We start from the raw sequence: 15,687 nt of genomic DNA, 5'->3' as shown, positions 1-15,687 counted from the left end.
TTCTTGCGCATTAATTGCGGCGGTGGGCTGATACATAGTTTTGGTGCCTTCCGGTCTTCTGACAAGTGTGTGGCACACAGGATCGTTCCGGAACGGTGAGACGCCTCTTACGGAGCATTATTAGTGGGCTCAGCTAGGTTGTCATATCTACAGGGTTACCACTCATTTTATTGGGGTGCATACAGTGCTATTTACACCTTTTTATATTCCACTGTAAAAGATGGATGACTTTTCAAAAGAACCTAGAGAAAGTCCAGCACTCACTCACATACTCTCAGCTTAAATTTTAATCTTGGCTGAGAGCTTGTGAGTGCTGGACTTTCTATGTGTGCTTTATTAATTTGTTTTGTAATTCTCCCTATGGGCCTTGCACCCAGACCTGTCTGGGGTTAACTGCATGTGACTTTGGGGACAGTGCAGCTTCCTGAGAGTGCTATTGTGCACCCAGGGCTGTGCATGTTGCAGGGTCATAAGGTGTGTACCCGGTCCGGTCAGAGTGCAGTCCCCTTTCGTGTTCTCAAAAGAACCTAGTCAGGAGGAGGATTTCCCCGTCCCCCTATTTTATTTCAATAAATGTATGCTATGAAAGAATCGGACTGTGTGTCCTCCTGCCCGGTTATGCATCTAATTCATTACATCTGTGATAGTCTCATTCAGGGGGCCCTGGTAGACAGATGTCTGCTGTTACGGTTGCCTCCAGGCTGGCTGGAAGTTGGACCGTAGAAAAAGGATGCTCCTAGCGCTCACCAAAGGAGCAGCAGCACCGTAGTCACCATAACTGCTGCGTAGCCACCATAAGTAATGCAGACTCTACGAACCACCTCTGCTGGGCTGGTATCTCGCCGTCTGCTCTGCGCCCTGGACCTACGACCAGGCTCCAGTAGGTGAACCTCTTCCTTCTGTAGCAATCCCTGTAGCTAAGGGAGTATGAAAAACATAGCAATCCCTGTAGTGATATAGCTGTCCCCTACAAACATGAGTCAAATCTGCAAGTTAGAGGGTCAGAATAGGTCTGATGTGCTGGACACACAGCCTGGTTTTTATTGAGGTTACATGCAAAAAAGACACTCTCAGGGGGAGGTATAAAATCCCCAATCACACATTTGATGCATTTAGATAGAGAGGCAACGCCCTTTGACAGGCCACAACATTACTTCAGCAGATAACATTACACACAATAAAACAATGCAGTCCACCTTATCACTAGCAGTCTGATTAGACAATGGGAATGTTTTATCACTAAACTTAATTAGAGCTGATCCCAGCAAACTTGCATTTAGAAAGCTTCTTGAAGCTCAACAAAATTAACTCTTAATGGCACACAATGAAAACCAATGCCTCTGTAACAGTGCTCCCCCTCTGTGGAACACTCTGCCTGTGTGGCACCTGGCTCAGCAAGTCCCATTCACTGAACCAAGTGGGAGAAAGCCAGGGACAAGCTATTTTACAGGTCTGGGGACATAGTCTTAAAGGGGCATTGTTCACCAAAGTCACAATATGTCCCCAGACGGTTCTTAAAGGGCCATACACACCCAATAAAAGTTAATACGTTCTCAGGGGCACAATCTTCCAGGGGCCATAGTCATGAGGAAGGAGGCTGGCAAATAGGCTTCTCCACGATCCATGGAAGCAGGGCAATTTTTCATTTAAAGGGCCAGTTACAAATAGCAGTTTGTAACATCTGCGGTATCCCAGCAATCTCATTCTCCCCCTGGATGTTCTGCATCTCAGACTTCAGTATGCCCAGATATGCCAGTATTACAACCGCAAATGGCGGCCCCTAGTCTGGCATATGCTGTTCTCCAACTAAATCCCCTTTTCCTCATGATTTTGCAGCCCAGTTACAATCTGCGCTTTTGGCTGCCCTAAGTGCTATGCCAGTTTTAGGTAAAAGGAAGAAGAAAGTTAAACACTGTTCCTCTGAATCTAGAACCAGCAGTTCTGTAAGAGCTTTAGCAGTCATCCATATACAGCTTTCTGAAGTTGATCATTTCTTGGCTAGTTCTGAAGGAGAACTTTCATCCTCTAACTCCTCTGGATAATTGGAAAGGGATTCTAAGGATATTCATTTTAGATTTAAAATTGAACACCTAAGATATTTACTTAGAGGTTTTAAGCACACTAGGAGTTACCTGAGTGTAAACCCACTGAGGAAAAAACAGGTACATAAATTAAATATGGGGGGCGATTTTATCAAGGTCCAAACTGTCCCTGTTTCCGCATGAGCCTTTAGCAGTTATGAAGCAGCAGTCTTAAGACCGCTGGTCCGCTGTCCCTGAGGTTGTGGTCTGCAATCCGCCCGATCCTATACGATCAGGTTGATTGACACCCCCTGCTAGCAGCCGATTGGTCACCAGAACTGCTTATGCAATGTTAAATTCTGACAGCGTATGCTGTTGGCATTCAACGATGTCTGTCGGACATGATACACTAATGATACGCTATAGCGTATCATGTCAGGCAGACATTGATAAATTGGCCCCTAAGTGTTTAAACCTAAGTTGAAAACCCCTGAAGGGTTACCAGTAACCTCATTGGGGGCAGACATAACCAAGGAGTGGGAAAAACCTGGTGTCCCTGTTTTCTACTTCTCCAAGCTTTTAGAGAATGTATCCTGTAGGTTAACGGTGCAATTTCCACCCTGGCTAAACTCACTACTATCCCTCTAGAGGATAGAACATCCTTTTAAGGACCCTATGGATAGGAAGCTAGAGGGATACCTGAGAAAGGGCTTTCTCCAGGGAGGCTTGCTTTTCCAACCTGCCATATGTATTGCTGTGGCAGCGGGAGCTGTCACTTTTTGATGTGACACTTTATCTGAACTGATTTCAGTAGAATCCCTTTTGGGTTTTGGACATTATATCTCAAGGATACAAAAAAGATTTCCGATCTAGCCACCCAAAGGGCAGGTTCCTCCTTTTAAGGATCTCAGGGAAGCCGGAAAAAAGAGCAGTTTGCCTACGATGTGTAGAAGATCTGGTATCTATAGGTTTATATTTAAACCTATTCATTGTTCCCAAAAAAAAGGGAACCTTTCATACGATTTTAGACCAGAAGTGCCTCAACAAATTCTTAAGGGTATCTTCCTTCAAGATGGAGACCATCAGTTCCATTCATCCTCTAATGCTAGATGGTGAGTTCATGACTACCATAGATCTGAAGGATGCATACCTTCACATTCCTATTCACCAAGATCATTACCAGTACCTACATTTTGCTTTCCTGGACAAGCATTACCATTTCATAGCTCTTCCATTTGGTTTAGCTATGGCTCCCAGGATCTTTGCCAAAGTTCTTGGGGCTCTACTTGCTGTAGTCAGACTATAGGGGATTGCTGTGGCGCCATACTTTAACAACATCTTGGATCAGCGCCATCTTTACATTTTAGCAACATCTCAAACAGAGCAGTTACTCTGGCATCTTTGGACGCATGGCTGGAAATTAAATCTCAAAAAAAGTTCCCTCTCCCCCAACACGGGAATGAATTTTCTATGAATCATCATTCTATCAGCATGCGTATCTATCTCACAGTTCGACGCAGGAAGAAGCTTCAGGCTGCCAGCTGTCTACTTCAATCCACTACTTGGCCTCCGGTTGCTCAACGCATGGAGGTGTAAGGTCTTATAGTTGTGGCTTCAGACGATATTCCTTTTGCTCGCTTTCATCTGAGACCTCTACGTATGCTGAAGCGATGGAACGGGAATCCTTTAGACCTGTCTCAGGTAATATATCTGGTTTCAGAGACGAGAGTCTCTTTCCTGGCGGCTGTCTTAGGAACCCGTTCTCCAGGGCATGTGCTGACTGCGCCTGTCCTGGGAGATCTTAACAACAGACGCGGGTTTGACAGGCTGGGCTGCTGTGTGGGGTTCTCTGAGAGCTCAGGGAACCTGGGGACACGAGGAAGCGATCCTTTCAATCAACATTGAAATCATGAATTAATTTGTGGACTCTCACTGCCATTAGAAAGAAAATATTATTTATGCTTACCTGATAAATTCTTTTCTTTCTTGGCAGTGAGAGTCCACGAACCCGCCCTGAAATGAGGTAGTGCCGGCGGCAGTCTTATGTCACCTCTGTACCCCTTTTATCTCTACTTTTCCTTCTCCTCGGCTTGAACTACTAAGAGGGTAGGGGAAGTGGGAGGGATATTTACTGCTATGTTTGGGGTGTCTTTGCCTCCTCCTGGTGGCCAGGTGAAGTATTTCCCATAGGTTATGAATTAATTTGTGCACTCACTGTCAAGAAAGAAAATAATTTATCAGTTAAGCATAAATTATATTTTTTCAGCCTTTTCCTGTAATTTAAAGTAACAATATAATCAGGCAATTGAAAGTTAAAATTATATTTTAAAACGAAAATATGGGACCAACACAGTACAGCTCCTGTATGTCCCAAAAACCAGAGGTGCGCCAATCCACTATAACACAAACTGTATATATTATAAAATATAATAAAAAATAATAAAAACCTGTATATATTATATAATATGATCAAAAATAAAAAATTATGATAACACACAAATACAATGGTATTGATAATGAAATGTATACAATATATAAAGTGTGAAAATCCTTAGGAAAAAGGTCCCAACACTCATGGAAAGTCCTATACCGAGGACTCTCACTAGTAATGTCCAGTTACAAAAGATGCATCAACCCGAGTGACAGGCAGCTCTCTCCAAAGTGTGTACGATAAATCTGGATGCCCTGGAAGACGAGAAAAAAGAGGCGCCCTTGGTGCAGCACGTCCTAAACAGCATGTGACAACTTCCAGCAATAGTGATTGAATACTCACAAGCAAACGTGCACATGCAGTGAAATAGTGGGCGAGCCGAAACTACAGAGCCGTTCGGCTGACTCCCCAATGGCGGATCAGCTGGGTGATGAAGCAGTGTTCCGCCGGTGACACAGGGATATAGAAACACAAAGCTCCAAAACGCCCAGTAAGGAGATGTGTATATAGTCCACAGACTACAACGGCTTGAAAACAATTCTCCGGAGCAAGGAAGAGTGATAAAAATATTTTATTAAAAACAATTAAAAAGTTGCTTTTTTTTTTTTTTTTTTAATTGTTTTTAATAAAATATTTTTATCACTCTTCCTTGCTCCGGAGAATTGTTTTCAAGCCGTTGTAGTCTGTGGACTATACACATCTCCTTGCTGACCAATACTGGGCGTTTTGGAGCTTTGAATCCCTGTGTCACCGGCGAAACTTCATCACCCAGCTGATCCGCCATTGGGGAGTCAGCCGAACGGCTCTGAAGTTTCGGCTCGCCCACTATTGCACTGCATGTGCACGTTTGCTTGTGAGTATTCAATCACTATTGCTGGAAGTTGTCACATGCTGTTTAGGACGTGCTACACCAAGGGCGCCTCTCTCTTTTCTTGTCTTCCAGGGCATACAGATTTAAAATTATATTTTACTTAAAGGGACATGAAACAATACATTTTTCTTTCATGATTCAGATAGAACATCAGATTTAAACAACTTTCCAATTTACTTATATTTAATTTGCTTCCTTCTCTTGTTATCCTTTGCTTAATAGTTTATCTAGGCAAGCTCAGAAGCAGAAAAGCACCTAGGTTCTAGCTGTTGATTGGTGGCTGCAGAAATAACAATTGTCATTAACTCACCCATGTGCTCAGTTAGAAACCAGTAGTGCATTGTTGCACCTTCAACAAATGATACCAGGTGAATGAAGTAAATTAGATAATAAAAGTAAACTAGAAAGTTGTTTAAAATCGTATTCTCTATCTGGATCATGAATTACATTTTTTGTGTTTCATGTCCCTTTAAAGCTAGTGCAGGAACACCCTTTAAAAAGACTAGGTTCTCTCTCATCACCCACTAGGAGGTTGATTTCTGTGGCTGTCCCTTGTTTGCGTAGCTTTTTTTCTAGCCATTGCTGCAGTATTTACATTTCCAGTTTGTGATGATACAGCATAAAAAACAGCTATTTAAAATGACAACATAAAGGTAAAGCATTTATTTGCAATCAATTTATTTCACTTCAGTAGATAAAACCGCTGCAGCAAACAAGGTGTTAATGTATTACAAAAACAAGTCACATTGTCCTTTATTACAAGTGCAGAAAATCCTGTAATTACAACATGTTTACTGTCTATTAAAGGGGCACAAAACCCATTCCTTACATTTTACAGATAGAACATAACATTTTTATACACTTTGCTTCATTCTCTTAGTATATTTTGTTTAAGGAGCAGCAATGCACTACTGGGAGCTAGCTGAGCACAGAGCCAATGACAAGACATGTGCAGCCACCAATCAGCAGCTAGCTCTCAGTACTGCATTACTGCTCCTGAGCCTACTTAAGTATGCTTTTCAACAAAGGATACCAAGAGACAAAAGCAAATTAGGTAATAGAAGCAAATTGTAAAGATGTTTAAAACTGTATAATCTGTCTGAATTATGAAAGGAAAAAAAAGTTTCATGTCCATTTAAGCTAAAAAAGTAAAGAGGTGAAGTACCACAGTGTGTGTATTTAGTGCTATCGTCTGTCTGGGAAATGCACCAACTGTTTTATGGTAAAGTTAGAAACACTAGACCGTGTGATATAGAAACACTAGACCGTGTGATATAGAAACACTAGACCGTGTGATATAAACCCTAGATCATGTGCTATAAACACTGAATCTGCTTTTTTTGTACAGATGAAGATATCGCTGATATAGTGAAAGTTGAGATAACAGAAAATCTGTTTACGTGTGATCAGGTGAAGACTGAGGAGGATGAAGTTCCTATAACTACGTCTACAGGTGATTAGCGCTTATTAAAGGGACATGAAACCTATTTTTTTTTTTCTTTCAGGAATCCGATAGAATTCAAATTTTAAACAACTTTCCAATGTACGTCTTTTACCAAATTTGCCTCATGTAATTATTATTATTTATTTGTGTAGCGCCACCAAATTCTGTAGCGCTGGATGTGTAATTAACAGTTATATTTGCTCAAAAGATAGCGGAGGGTCTCCAATGCTGTAAAAAACTTAAAATTGTATTTTCATATCCAAAACACGATCAGAAGAAAGCCACAATGTTTTGGCATCACATGATTAAGTGGCATTAGCCCCAAAACGTTGTGGCTTTCTTCTGATCCTGTTTTGGATATGAATATACAATAAAGAGTTTTTTGCAGCTTTGGAGACCCTCCGCTATCTTTTGTCACTTATGTTTTGAGAGCCAGGTAGTAGCTCTTGGCGGGTTTCCTCCATTGGATTGTGTGCTGGATTCCACTCTTCTTTTGAGTTCTATTTGCTCAGACGCGGCAGATACATTTTAGTGTGTAGCTTCTGGTTGGTAAACTCTCCCCTTTGTAAAATCAGATCCAGACTATTAGTGATATTTTAGATGGAGTTTAATTCATCAGTTGTAATGAAGTTGCCAATAAAGGTGGCATTAAAAGTACAACAATATAAAGAAATAAAGCATCATTTGTACACACAAGTAATAGTTAAAGGGACAGTTCACCCCAAAATCTTCTCCCATTTAAATTGTTCCCAATGATCCATTTTACCTGCTGGAGTGTATTAAATTGTTTACAAGAAGCTCCTTTACCCCTATTTGGACTTTGAAATAGCTGATTTAGCTTGTGGTTTCCCAACCTATACTGAAAGTTTTGATACTGGAGTCTCAGCTATTGAATAGCCTAAGAAAACTCAGTTAGCAGAAGAAAGTACACTCCCAGTGGGGTGCAGAATAGTTAAGTAATGATAAATTTTCATTGTTCTCTCTATGTATTGAGCTTTAGTTTTCCAGACATATATAAGATAAGGAAGCAGGTGTGTGTACACAAAGAGATAACATAATGAGATATACTGTATTACCTGAAGCTCAAACTATTTTAATAGGCAGTGGTTTTAAAGCACAAAACCAGCTACTTAATATTCACAAACATTAAATTGCAATTTCTCATACATTTTATACTCTGCAGCTGCTATAACAAGTCATTGAAATACATTAATATAAAAACAATTTTACAGTGTACTGTCCCTTTAAGAGTATCACACATACAGTTCTGAGCAATTAAAAATGTTCACAATATTGCATTGTACTGTCTAGTAAAATGACAGTTGGAATACTAGTGCTGTATTATCCCCATGTCAGGTATAGGGGCTTTTGGAATGCTAGTGCTTTATTGTTCTCATATCAAGTAAAGGGACAGTTGGAATACTAGTGTTGTATAGTCCCCATCTCAGATATAGGGTCTGTTGGAATACTAGTGCGGTATTGTCCCCATGTCAGGTATAGAGGCTGTTGGAATACTAGTGCTGTATTGCTCCCATGTCAGGTATAGGGGCTGTTGGAATACTAGTGCGGCATTGTCCCCATGTCAGGTATAGGGGCTGTTGGAATACTAGTGCTGTATTATCACCATGTCATATGTACGCGTATGCGGGACACAGGTGAGTGTACGTGTATGAGAGACACAGGTGAGTGTATGATGTGTCTTTTAGAGCCCCTCTCTCCCCACCCATAGATGAAAATTCAGCTACTTGTGGTAATTGTGATAGAACTTACATAGGGCTGAACTCTTAATACAATGAGTGCAAAATACTGAGAATATCTTTAAAATGGCTCAGCAATAAATTATTTCTATTCCTTTTCCTTTTATTAACCCCTTAGTGACCAGAGCACTTTTTCAATTGTCTGACCGTTTGGGACCAAGGCTATTTTTACATTTCTGCAGTGTTTGTGTTTAGCTGTAATTTTCCTCTTACTCATTTACTGTACCCACACATATTATATACCGTTTTTCTCGTCATTAAATGGACTTTCTAAAGATACCATTATTTTTATTTTCATCATATTTTATAATTTACTATAAAAAAAATATAAAATATGATGAAAAAATGGAAAACACACTTTTTCTAACTTTGACTCCCAAAATCTGTTACACATCTGCAACCACCAAAAAACACCCATGCTAAATAGTTTCTAAATTGAGTCCTGAGTTTAGAAATACCCAATGTTTACATGTTCTTTGATTTTTTTGCAAGTTATAGGGCAATAAGTACAAGTAGCACTTTGCTATTTCCAAACCATTTTTTTTTTTTCAAAATTAGCGCTAGTTACATTGTAATAAGTTCCCACGGGAATAGGGCCCTCAAACCCTCCTGTATGTGTTTGTAAATTTTGTCCTGTATCTTGCAAGTCTTGTATTGTTTTATTTAAATGAATTGTATCCATGGACAGCGCTGCAGAATATGTTGGCGCTTAATAAATAAAGTATAATAGTAATAACACTGATATCGGTCAGGAATACCTGAATAACCCTTCACATGCATATATTTGGAGTTAGCTGCTCCAGACAGCACAGCTTTGTAACTAATTTTCCTTATTTTTTAAAATTATTTTAAAATCCTCTCCAGCAATTGTTAAACATTTTTTTTTTATGCAAACTATTTTTACTTAAAGTGTCGGTAAACTTTAAAAATGTTATATAATTCTGCACATAGTGCAGAATTATATAACATTATATTAGCCAAACATTTTAAAACATAATTTCCCCTATTAATTAAAAAAAACAAAAAAAAACGCTGTTTCACAGACCCGCTCTCTGCTGAGCGGGTCTGTTATATTTACTCAGTGCATCGGGCCAGCTGTATAGTCACAGCCCGGCCCGACCGCGCCATAAGACTAAGTGCAGCTCGCTCCTGTGACATATAAATGTTTGGCTAATATAATGTCATATAATTCTGCACTATGTGCAGAATTATATAACATTATTTTTAAGGTTTACTGTCCCTTTAATTAGCCCTTTTAGGATATGCACAGATCTCAACCTGTTTTATGGCACTTTAAGGGTAGTTTTTTGGAGGATGTACCTGGCACGTCCTAGGTCGTTAAGGGGTTAATGAAATGGAAAATCCTTTTGTCCTGAACCTTATAAATCCCTTGATATCTCCTGACAGTTTCTGCAATATCACTGTGACACATTCTCTCACCCAATCAGAACAGGTTAAAGGGACATGAAACCCAAACGTTTTCTGTCATGATTCAGATAGAAGTAATTTAGAAAGCTGTATAATTGTCTGCTCTATTTCAATTTTTCTTTGTTCTCTTGGTATCATTTGTTAAAAAGCTGGGATTTAAGCTCATAAGCATACAAGTATCCAGAGCATTATATGACAGCAGTTTTTTGCAAGAGCACTAGATGGCAGCAATATTTTTTGCAATGTAGTGCTCTGTTATTCAACAAAGAATACCATTGGAACAAAACAAATTTGAGAACAGAAGTTAATTGGAAACATTTCTCAAATTGTGCTCTGTCTGAATTACAAAATAATTATCTTTAAAGGATATGAAACCCCAAAAAACTAAGTCTTTCTTTATAATTTATTAAGTCCTGCTTTAGTAGCCTCCATTATAGAGTTTATAATGTGCTTCTATAACTGGTGTCTCCAGATCAGACCCGCCCCTTGATTAGGGCGAGAGGGGTAAAAGCACGGGGCCTCCCGCTTTAATGGGCCCCGCACAGAGATGCTGTCGGTGTCAGTGGCGTCTGAGCAAACAAAAAGCTCCTGGTGTCAGTTGTCAGCGCTACCAATGATAACATTCACAAGCAGTGTTCTTTTTTGCGCACCATTTTCACTCTATTGAAGTCTTTGGGGAGAACAATTTAACATGGTCGCGGTTTCTGAAGTTTGCTCCGCGCAATTTATTTTCAACTGGTAATATGCACACTAACCCATGCATGCAAAAAGCTTTATTCTAGTACTAAATAACACTCCACTTGTAATCTAGCCCTAACTTTTTTATATGTTAATGTTATATGCCTGACATTTATTTGTTCCAACGTTAGGGCCAACCTTACACCTGTGTGTTCTACTTTATTGGGAAAACTTTCAGTTGGGACTGGGGTGGGTCATAAGGTGGCTGGTCTAGGGGCCCCGCAAATGCTAAGGGTGGCCCTGCTCCAGATCTAGTGATCTATAAAGTGTTTCACAGTTTTTCTGCTGCTAATACCGCTCTATGTACAATCTGCTGGTATTTCCTGCTGCATTTGTGTAGTGCTTACCTACCTTTAAAGCATCAAAAATAATAATTCCCACATTGTATTCTTTGTAAAGTATAATTAAATCAATACCTGGGAGACTCTTCAGAGATACTTATTGTCACAAATACATGTCTGCTTTGCAAGTTATACATAGTCTGTCCCCCAGCACAATTGTGCAGTTCTTGTGTGTCCTCTGTTCTTCAATCTTTTTCTGTGGGCCCTAGTACTCAGACTACCGTAGTATGCTCACCTACCCTGATCCCTCAGCCTCAGTTAGCGTGGCCTATTCATGATGCTGCTATAGTATACTACCCTGCTCTAATTCCTCAGTCTCAGCAATTGAGCCCTAGTTTGCAATATGCTGGGGTACGTTCGCCTGCCCAATACCGCTGGGTGATATAAATGCTCTTCCTCCTGATTTTGCAACTCATTGCAATCTGCAGTGTCTGCGGCCTTGGGAGCTATGCGACCTGCAGATAAGCGCAAGAGGAAGGTTAAACGTTCTTCTGAATCTAGGACCAGCAGCACTGTTGGTGTTTCTGCTGTCAGACAATCACAGGCTTTTGACGATGACAAATCCTTGTCCAGCTCAGGATTATCTGAATCGACAGGCTCTTCACTTGGGTAATGGTCTCTCAATCAGGAATTTTTCAACAAAATTGTTCTTGGGTGTCTCCCGACATAGACCTCATGGCATTGCATCTCAAGTTCATTCTTCCGAGATATGAATCGTGGTCAAGAGATCCTCCGGCGGAGTTAGTAGACACGTTAGCAGTACCTTTTATCAACTAGTTTATCAGTTTCCTCCGATTGTGCTCCTTCCTGGATTTATAGCTTTGATGAAACAGAAGGTGTCTGCAATCCTTGTACGTCCCGTGTGGCCACGCAGGACTTGGTGCGCAGATCTCATAAAGATGTCGTCTGCTCCTCCCATGGCGTCTCCCCCAGAGATCGGACCTTCTAGCTCATGGTCCTTTTATCAAAATTTAGAATCTCTGAGGCTGACTGCATGGAGATTGAACAATTAATTTTAGCTCAGAGAGGTTTTTCTGAGTCTGTGATAGATCCCCCTTATACAGGCACTCAAACCTGTTAGGAGACATATCTATCATAAAGTGTGGAAGGTGTGCTTATCTTGGTGTGCTGAATTCCTCTTTACGCAAAGTTATAATTCCGCGTATTATTCAGTTTTTACAAGAGGGACTTGAAAAAGGTCTATCAACTAGTTCTATTTAGTGCCAGATATCGGCTTTTTCAGTTTTGTTACATAGAAAGTTGGCACGGTTGCCTGATGATTAATCTTTTGTTTAAGCACTGGCTAGAATCAGGCCAGTTCTCAAACCTATTGGAGTCTTAACTTTGTTCTTAGAGTTTTACAGCATTTCCCATTTGAGCCTATGCATTCCCTTGATATTACGTTGTTAACTTGGAACGTGTTATTTTTGTTGGCAATTTCTTCTGCTCAAAGAGTCTCAGAATTGTCTGCTCTTCAGTGCGATCCTGCTTATCTTTTTTAATTTTTCAGCAATTACATCATAATAAATATGCTCAATCACTGAGAAAACATAGTTACAGATACAACTAGATCAGTATAAGAGAAAAACACATATTGAAGGTATCAAGCTTATCTACATGAACTTTGTATCTAGGAGCACACGGGTACAATGAAATATGCATATAAGAGTGATTGTGATGAACATACAGAAATGAATCTCTTTATACAACTCTATAATCTCCTGTGAAAATAAAGGTCCCTCTTGGGTCAGGAAGTAGAAAGGAATAGTACTGGAGGTGAACTATTATGATAAAGAGCCACTTATGGGCTTGATTAGTGACAAATATCTAAAGTAGTATAGATTAATGTTTAATTGATTATTGTAATATAAACTATTATAGTAAAGTAATATTAAAAATATATAGCTACATATCTTATTAAAAAGTATCGCTATCTCCTGATGATGTTATAAAGGCCACTCTTGGGCTTATGTATATCCGTTGAAACTAGTGGAGATAGTTTATCATGAGGTCTAGCCACATGTGAGTTTAAAGGAATGATAAACAGAGCAAATACGCTGAGATACATGCTATAGGTGATGTAGTATAGTGTGCCAACCGGTTGCTAGTATTCAAATGCAGTGAGTGGGGAACGTTTATTGAAATACGATGTCATCTACATTATATCATGAAGGAGATAAAAAAAACAATTTGAGGTCCAAAGGGGAGAATAACCAATATCTAATGGACCCCTGTATTAAAATAGATGTATGACGTGTCAATAGCGCTTATATTGCCATTCCACTTTTGCTGGATGTGACTGGATTGTTGTAGTATGATGCATATAAAAAAAACATCTTGTGATAGCTATTGCAGATTAGGATACCCTAGAGTAATAAGAGGGAACACTAGAAGACCTTTCAAAAAGGAATTATGTATGTCCCAAAATCTACACAAAAACAGGGTGTTATTCCTCAAATATCCATAATTCTGTCGCCTCCTAATTGTTGTGTAGCGAATAAGAACTTATGAGGTAAATATCATTTTTATAATTATGGTATTGCAAATATTAGCGGTGTCTAAAAATTATAGTCACCCCAGTTACTTAATTATATTTATGCTGTCATCTATATTACAGTGGGGCTGTGAAGGCTAAAATGAAAGGTCTGCAGCCTTAATACATATCTAATTTACCATTGACTACTGTACTCATTATATATTAATATAGAAAAGGAAGTTATCCCAGTTATAGACTGTGACATGTACACAGTTGATGCATATCTACGCATGATAGTTATATCTTGAGCTGTATTTGGCAATAACAGTTATTGCTGCATATTTTGCAGTCCTTATTGCAATGGATGTGGAGATAAAACAAGGCTACAATCTAATCTAGTGCCCATTATGCAACTTATATGGTTTGCACCAGAATCCCCATCAATAACATCCTAGGGTCCTGTAGTATATTTCAAAATGTAAACAAGAGCTAAGCATTGGGGAGAGATAATAACAATATGGCTCACAATTTTAACTAAGCTTTGATGGGCATAACAGAACCTAACATCAGACATTATAGTCATCATCCCAGCGATAGTGTAAAGGGCAGTGTCCTAAAAGTAGAGCCCCTTTGCAAAAATTAAGTGTCTTAGGGTACATTACCCAATGCCAGTCTTAAGGCAAAGTGTGGACATAGTCCCGGTATGTAAACCACAAAACGCCATCTGCAAAACATCTTCAGTTTCCATTAGAAAGTATGCAAGCCGAGCTTGGGCCAACGTTAGAGCACAGTCACTGGCAAGGAAACAATAGATCAGTGCATCAGGGGGCCGGCTGCATCCCCCGATCCACGCAACCAGATTTGTGTGACTTTACTGGTGCGGTGTTCAGCGTTGGATGATTCCCCTCCATCACCAAGATTTCTCTCATGAAGCGGGAAGCTCTTCTTCGCAGAGATCCAACAGATACATCGACCTTGAGGTGGCCGTGGCAGATTGGGTCCCGGGACTCGAGGTCCAGATTCGCCACCAGATACAGGTCCTTTGCTAGTAGGTTGGTTGTTTTTATGTTTTCAGGCTGCGACTCACCTTTGATGGTTGGGGTTACTGCGTAGTGATCTGTTGCAAGCAAGGCTCTGTCTGTCAGCCCAACCTCTGATTTTATTGAGGTCCTCAGTTCCTTCATTTTTATGCAGAATTCATTTTCAAAGTTCTTTTATAATGTGTGCATTAAAAGGTATATCTCCTTCATAATTGATACTTTTATCGACCCCTTTCTTTGCAAGATTGGCTCTTATCAGTATTAGCAGTGTTGGTTAAGAAAACAGCAGGCTAGCAGCTGCTCTACCCTGATATACAGGGGGGGGGGTGCTGAGGTCTCGTATATAGGCCGCCGCCCTAGTCCTCCGAGGTCTGGTTCAGGTCACAGAAAGTGAAAATACATCAAGTTTGGTATGGTGCTATTCAGCAAGCCAATAAGGGTGCTAGGTCTGGTGTTTCCATGGGAGGATGGTTTAGATGATGGTAGATAATCGGCGGATTACCGTGATTTTTCTAGGAGCTTCTGAATTTACGACTTATTATGGCTGCCGCCCAGACACGCCTCCCCCCTTATCTTTTTATTTACCAAAGTAAATCAGGAAATTGTTGTGCCGTCCTTTGTCCTAAGCCCGGTTCTCCTAAAAAGAGATTATTACACATTCTGGATGTGGTCAGGGCATTAAAGAGAGATCTGCAATATAGTCAATAGACATTTGAATTTTAACAGCTGAGGACAGTCTTAAAGACCTTGTAGCAAAGAGATGTAATTTTGTTTCTAGACGTGCTTGCACTATAGGGTAATTTGGTGGCCCCGAGTATACTTAAGAGTAAGACCAAAACTGGCAGCAGCTGGCTCAGTATTAAAGGGCACTATAAATGCCATTACACAAAGTGCATAGCGTGTAAACATAGCAAAATTACAAATAATTTCCAGTCAAGAAATACTAACTGTGTATTTGATTTAGCTGTACTAACTGCAGGATTCATTTGTAGTCTATCTGATTGAATGCACCCTATGTGAAGGTCAGTATGTAGGTTGCACCACCAGGGAGGCTCACTCCAGAATTCTGGAGCACTTAAATGACATCTCCAACAATGATGAATGCTCAGGAAATTCGAGACATTTTATATCCACACATGG

General features: G+C 40.0%; 1 protein-coding gene across 1 annotated transcript in view; it reads left to right on the top strand.

Annotated features, from left to right (window-relative positions):
• The window catches only part of LOC128666717 (gastrula zinc finger protein XlCGF26.1-like), a 93,610-nt gene that overhangs the window by 72,417 nt on the left and 5,506 nt on the right, over positions 1–15,687 (top strand). Inside the window, exon 4 of the mRNA XM_053721461.1 lies at positions 6,672–6,776. Within this exon, the coding sequence (XP_053577436.1) occupies positions 6,672–6,776 (105 nt within the window). The remainder of the gene's footprint in view (positions 1–6,671; positions 6,777–15,687) is intronic.

This window comes from Bombina bombina, chromosome 7, assembly GCF_027579735.1.
Source record: "Bombina bombina isolate aBomBom1 chromosome 7, aBomBom1.pri, whole genome shotgun sequence".
NCBI lineage: Eukaryota > Metazoa > Chordata > Amphibia > Anura > Bombinatoridae > Bombina > Bombina bombina.
The sequence above is the reverse complement of the archived record's forward strand: the minus strand, read 5'-3'. Positions and strand labels throughout refer to the sequence as shown.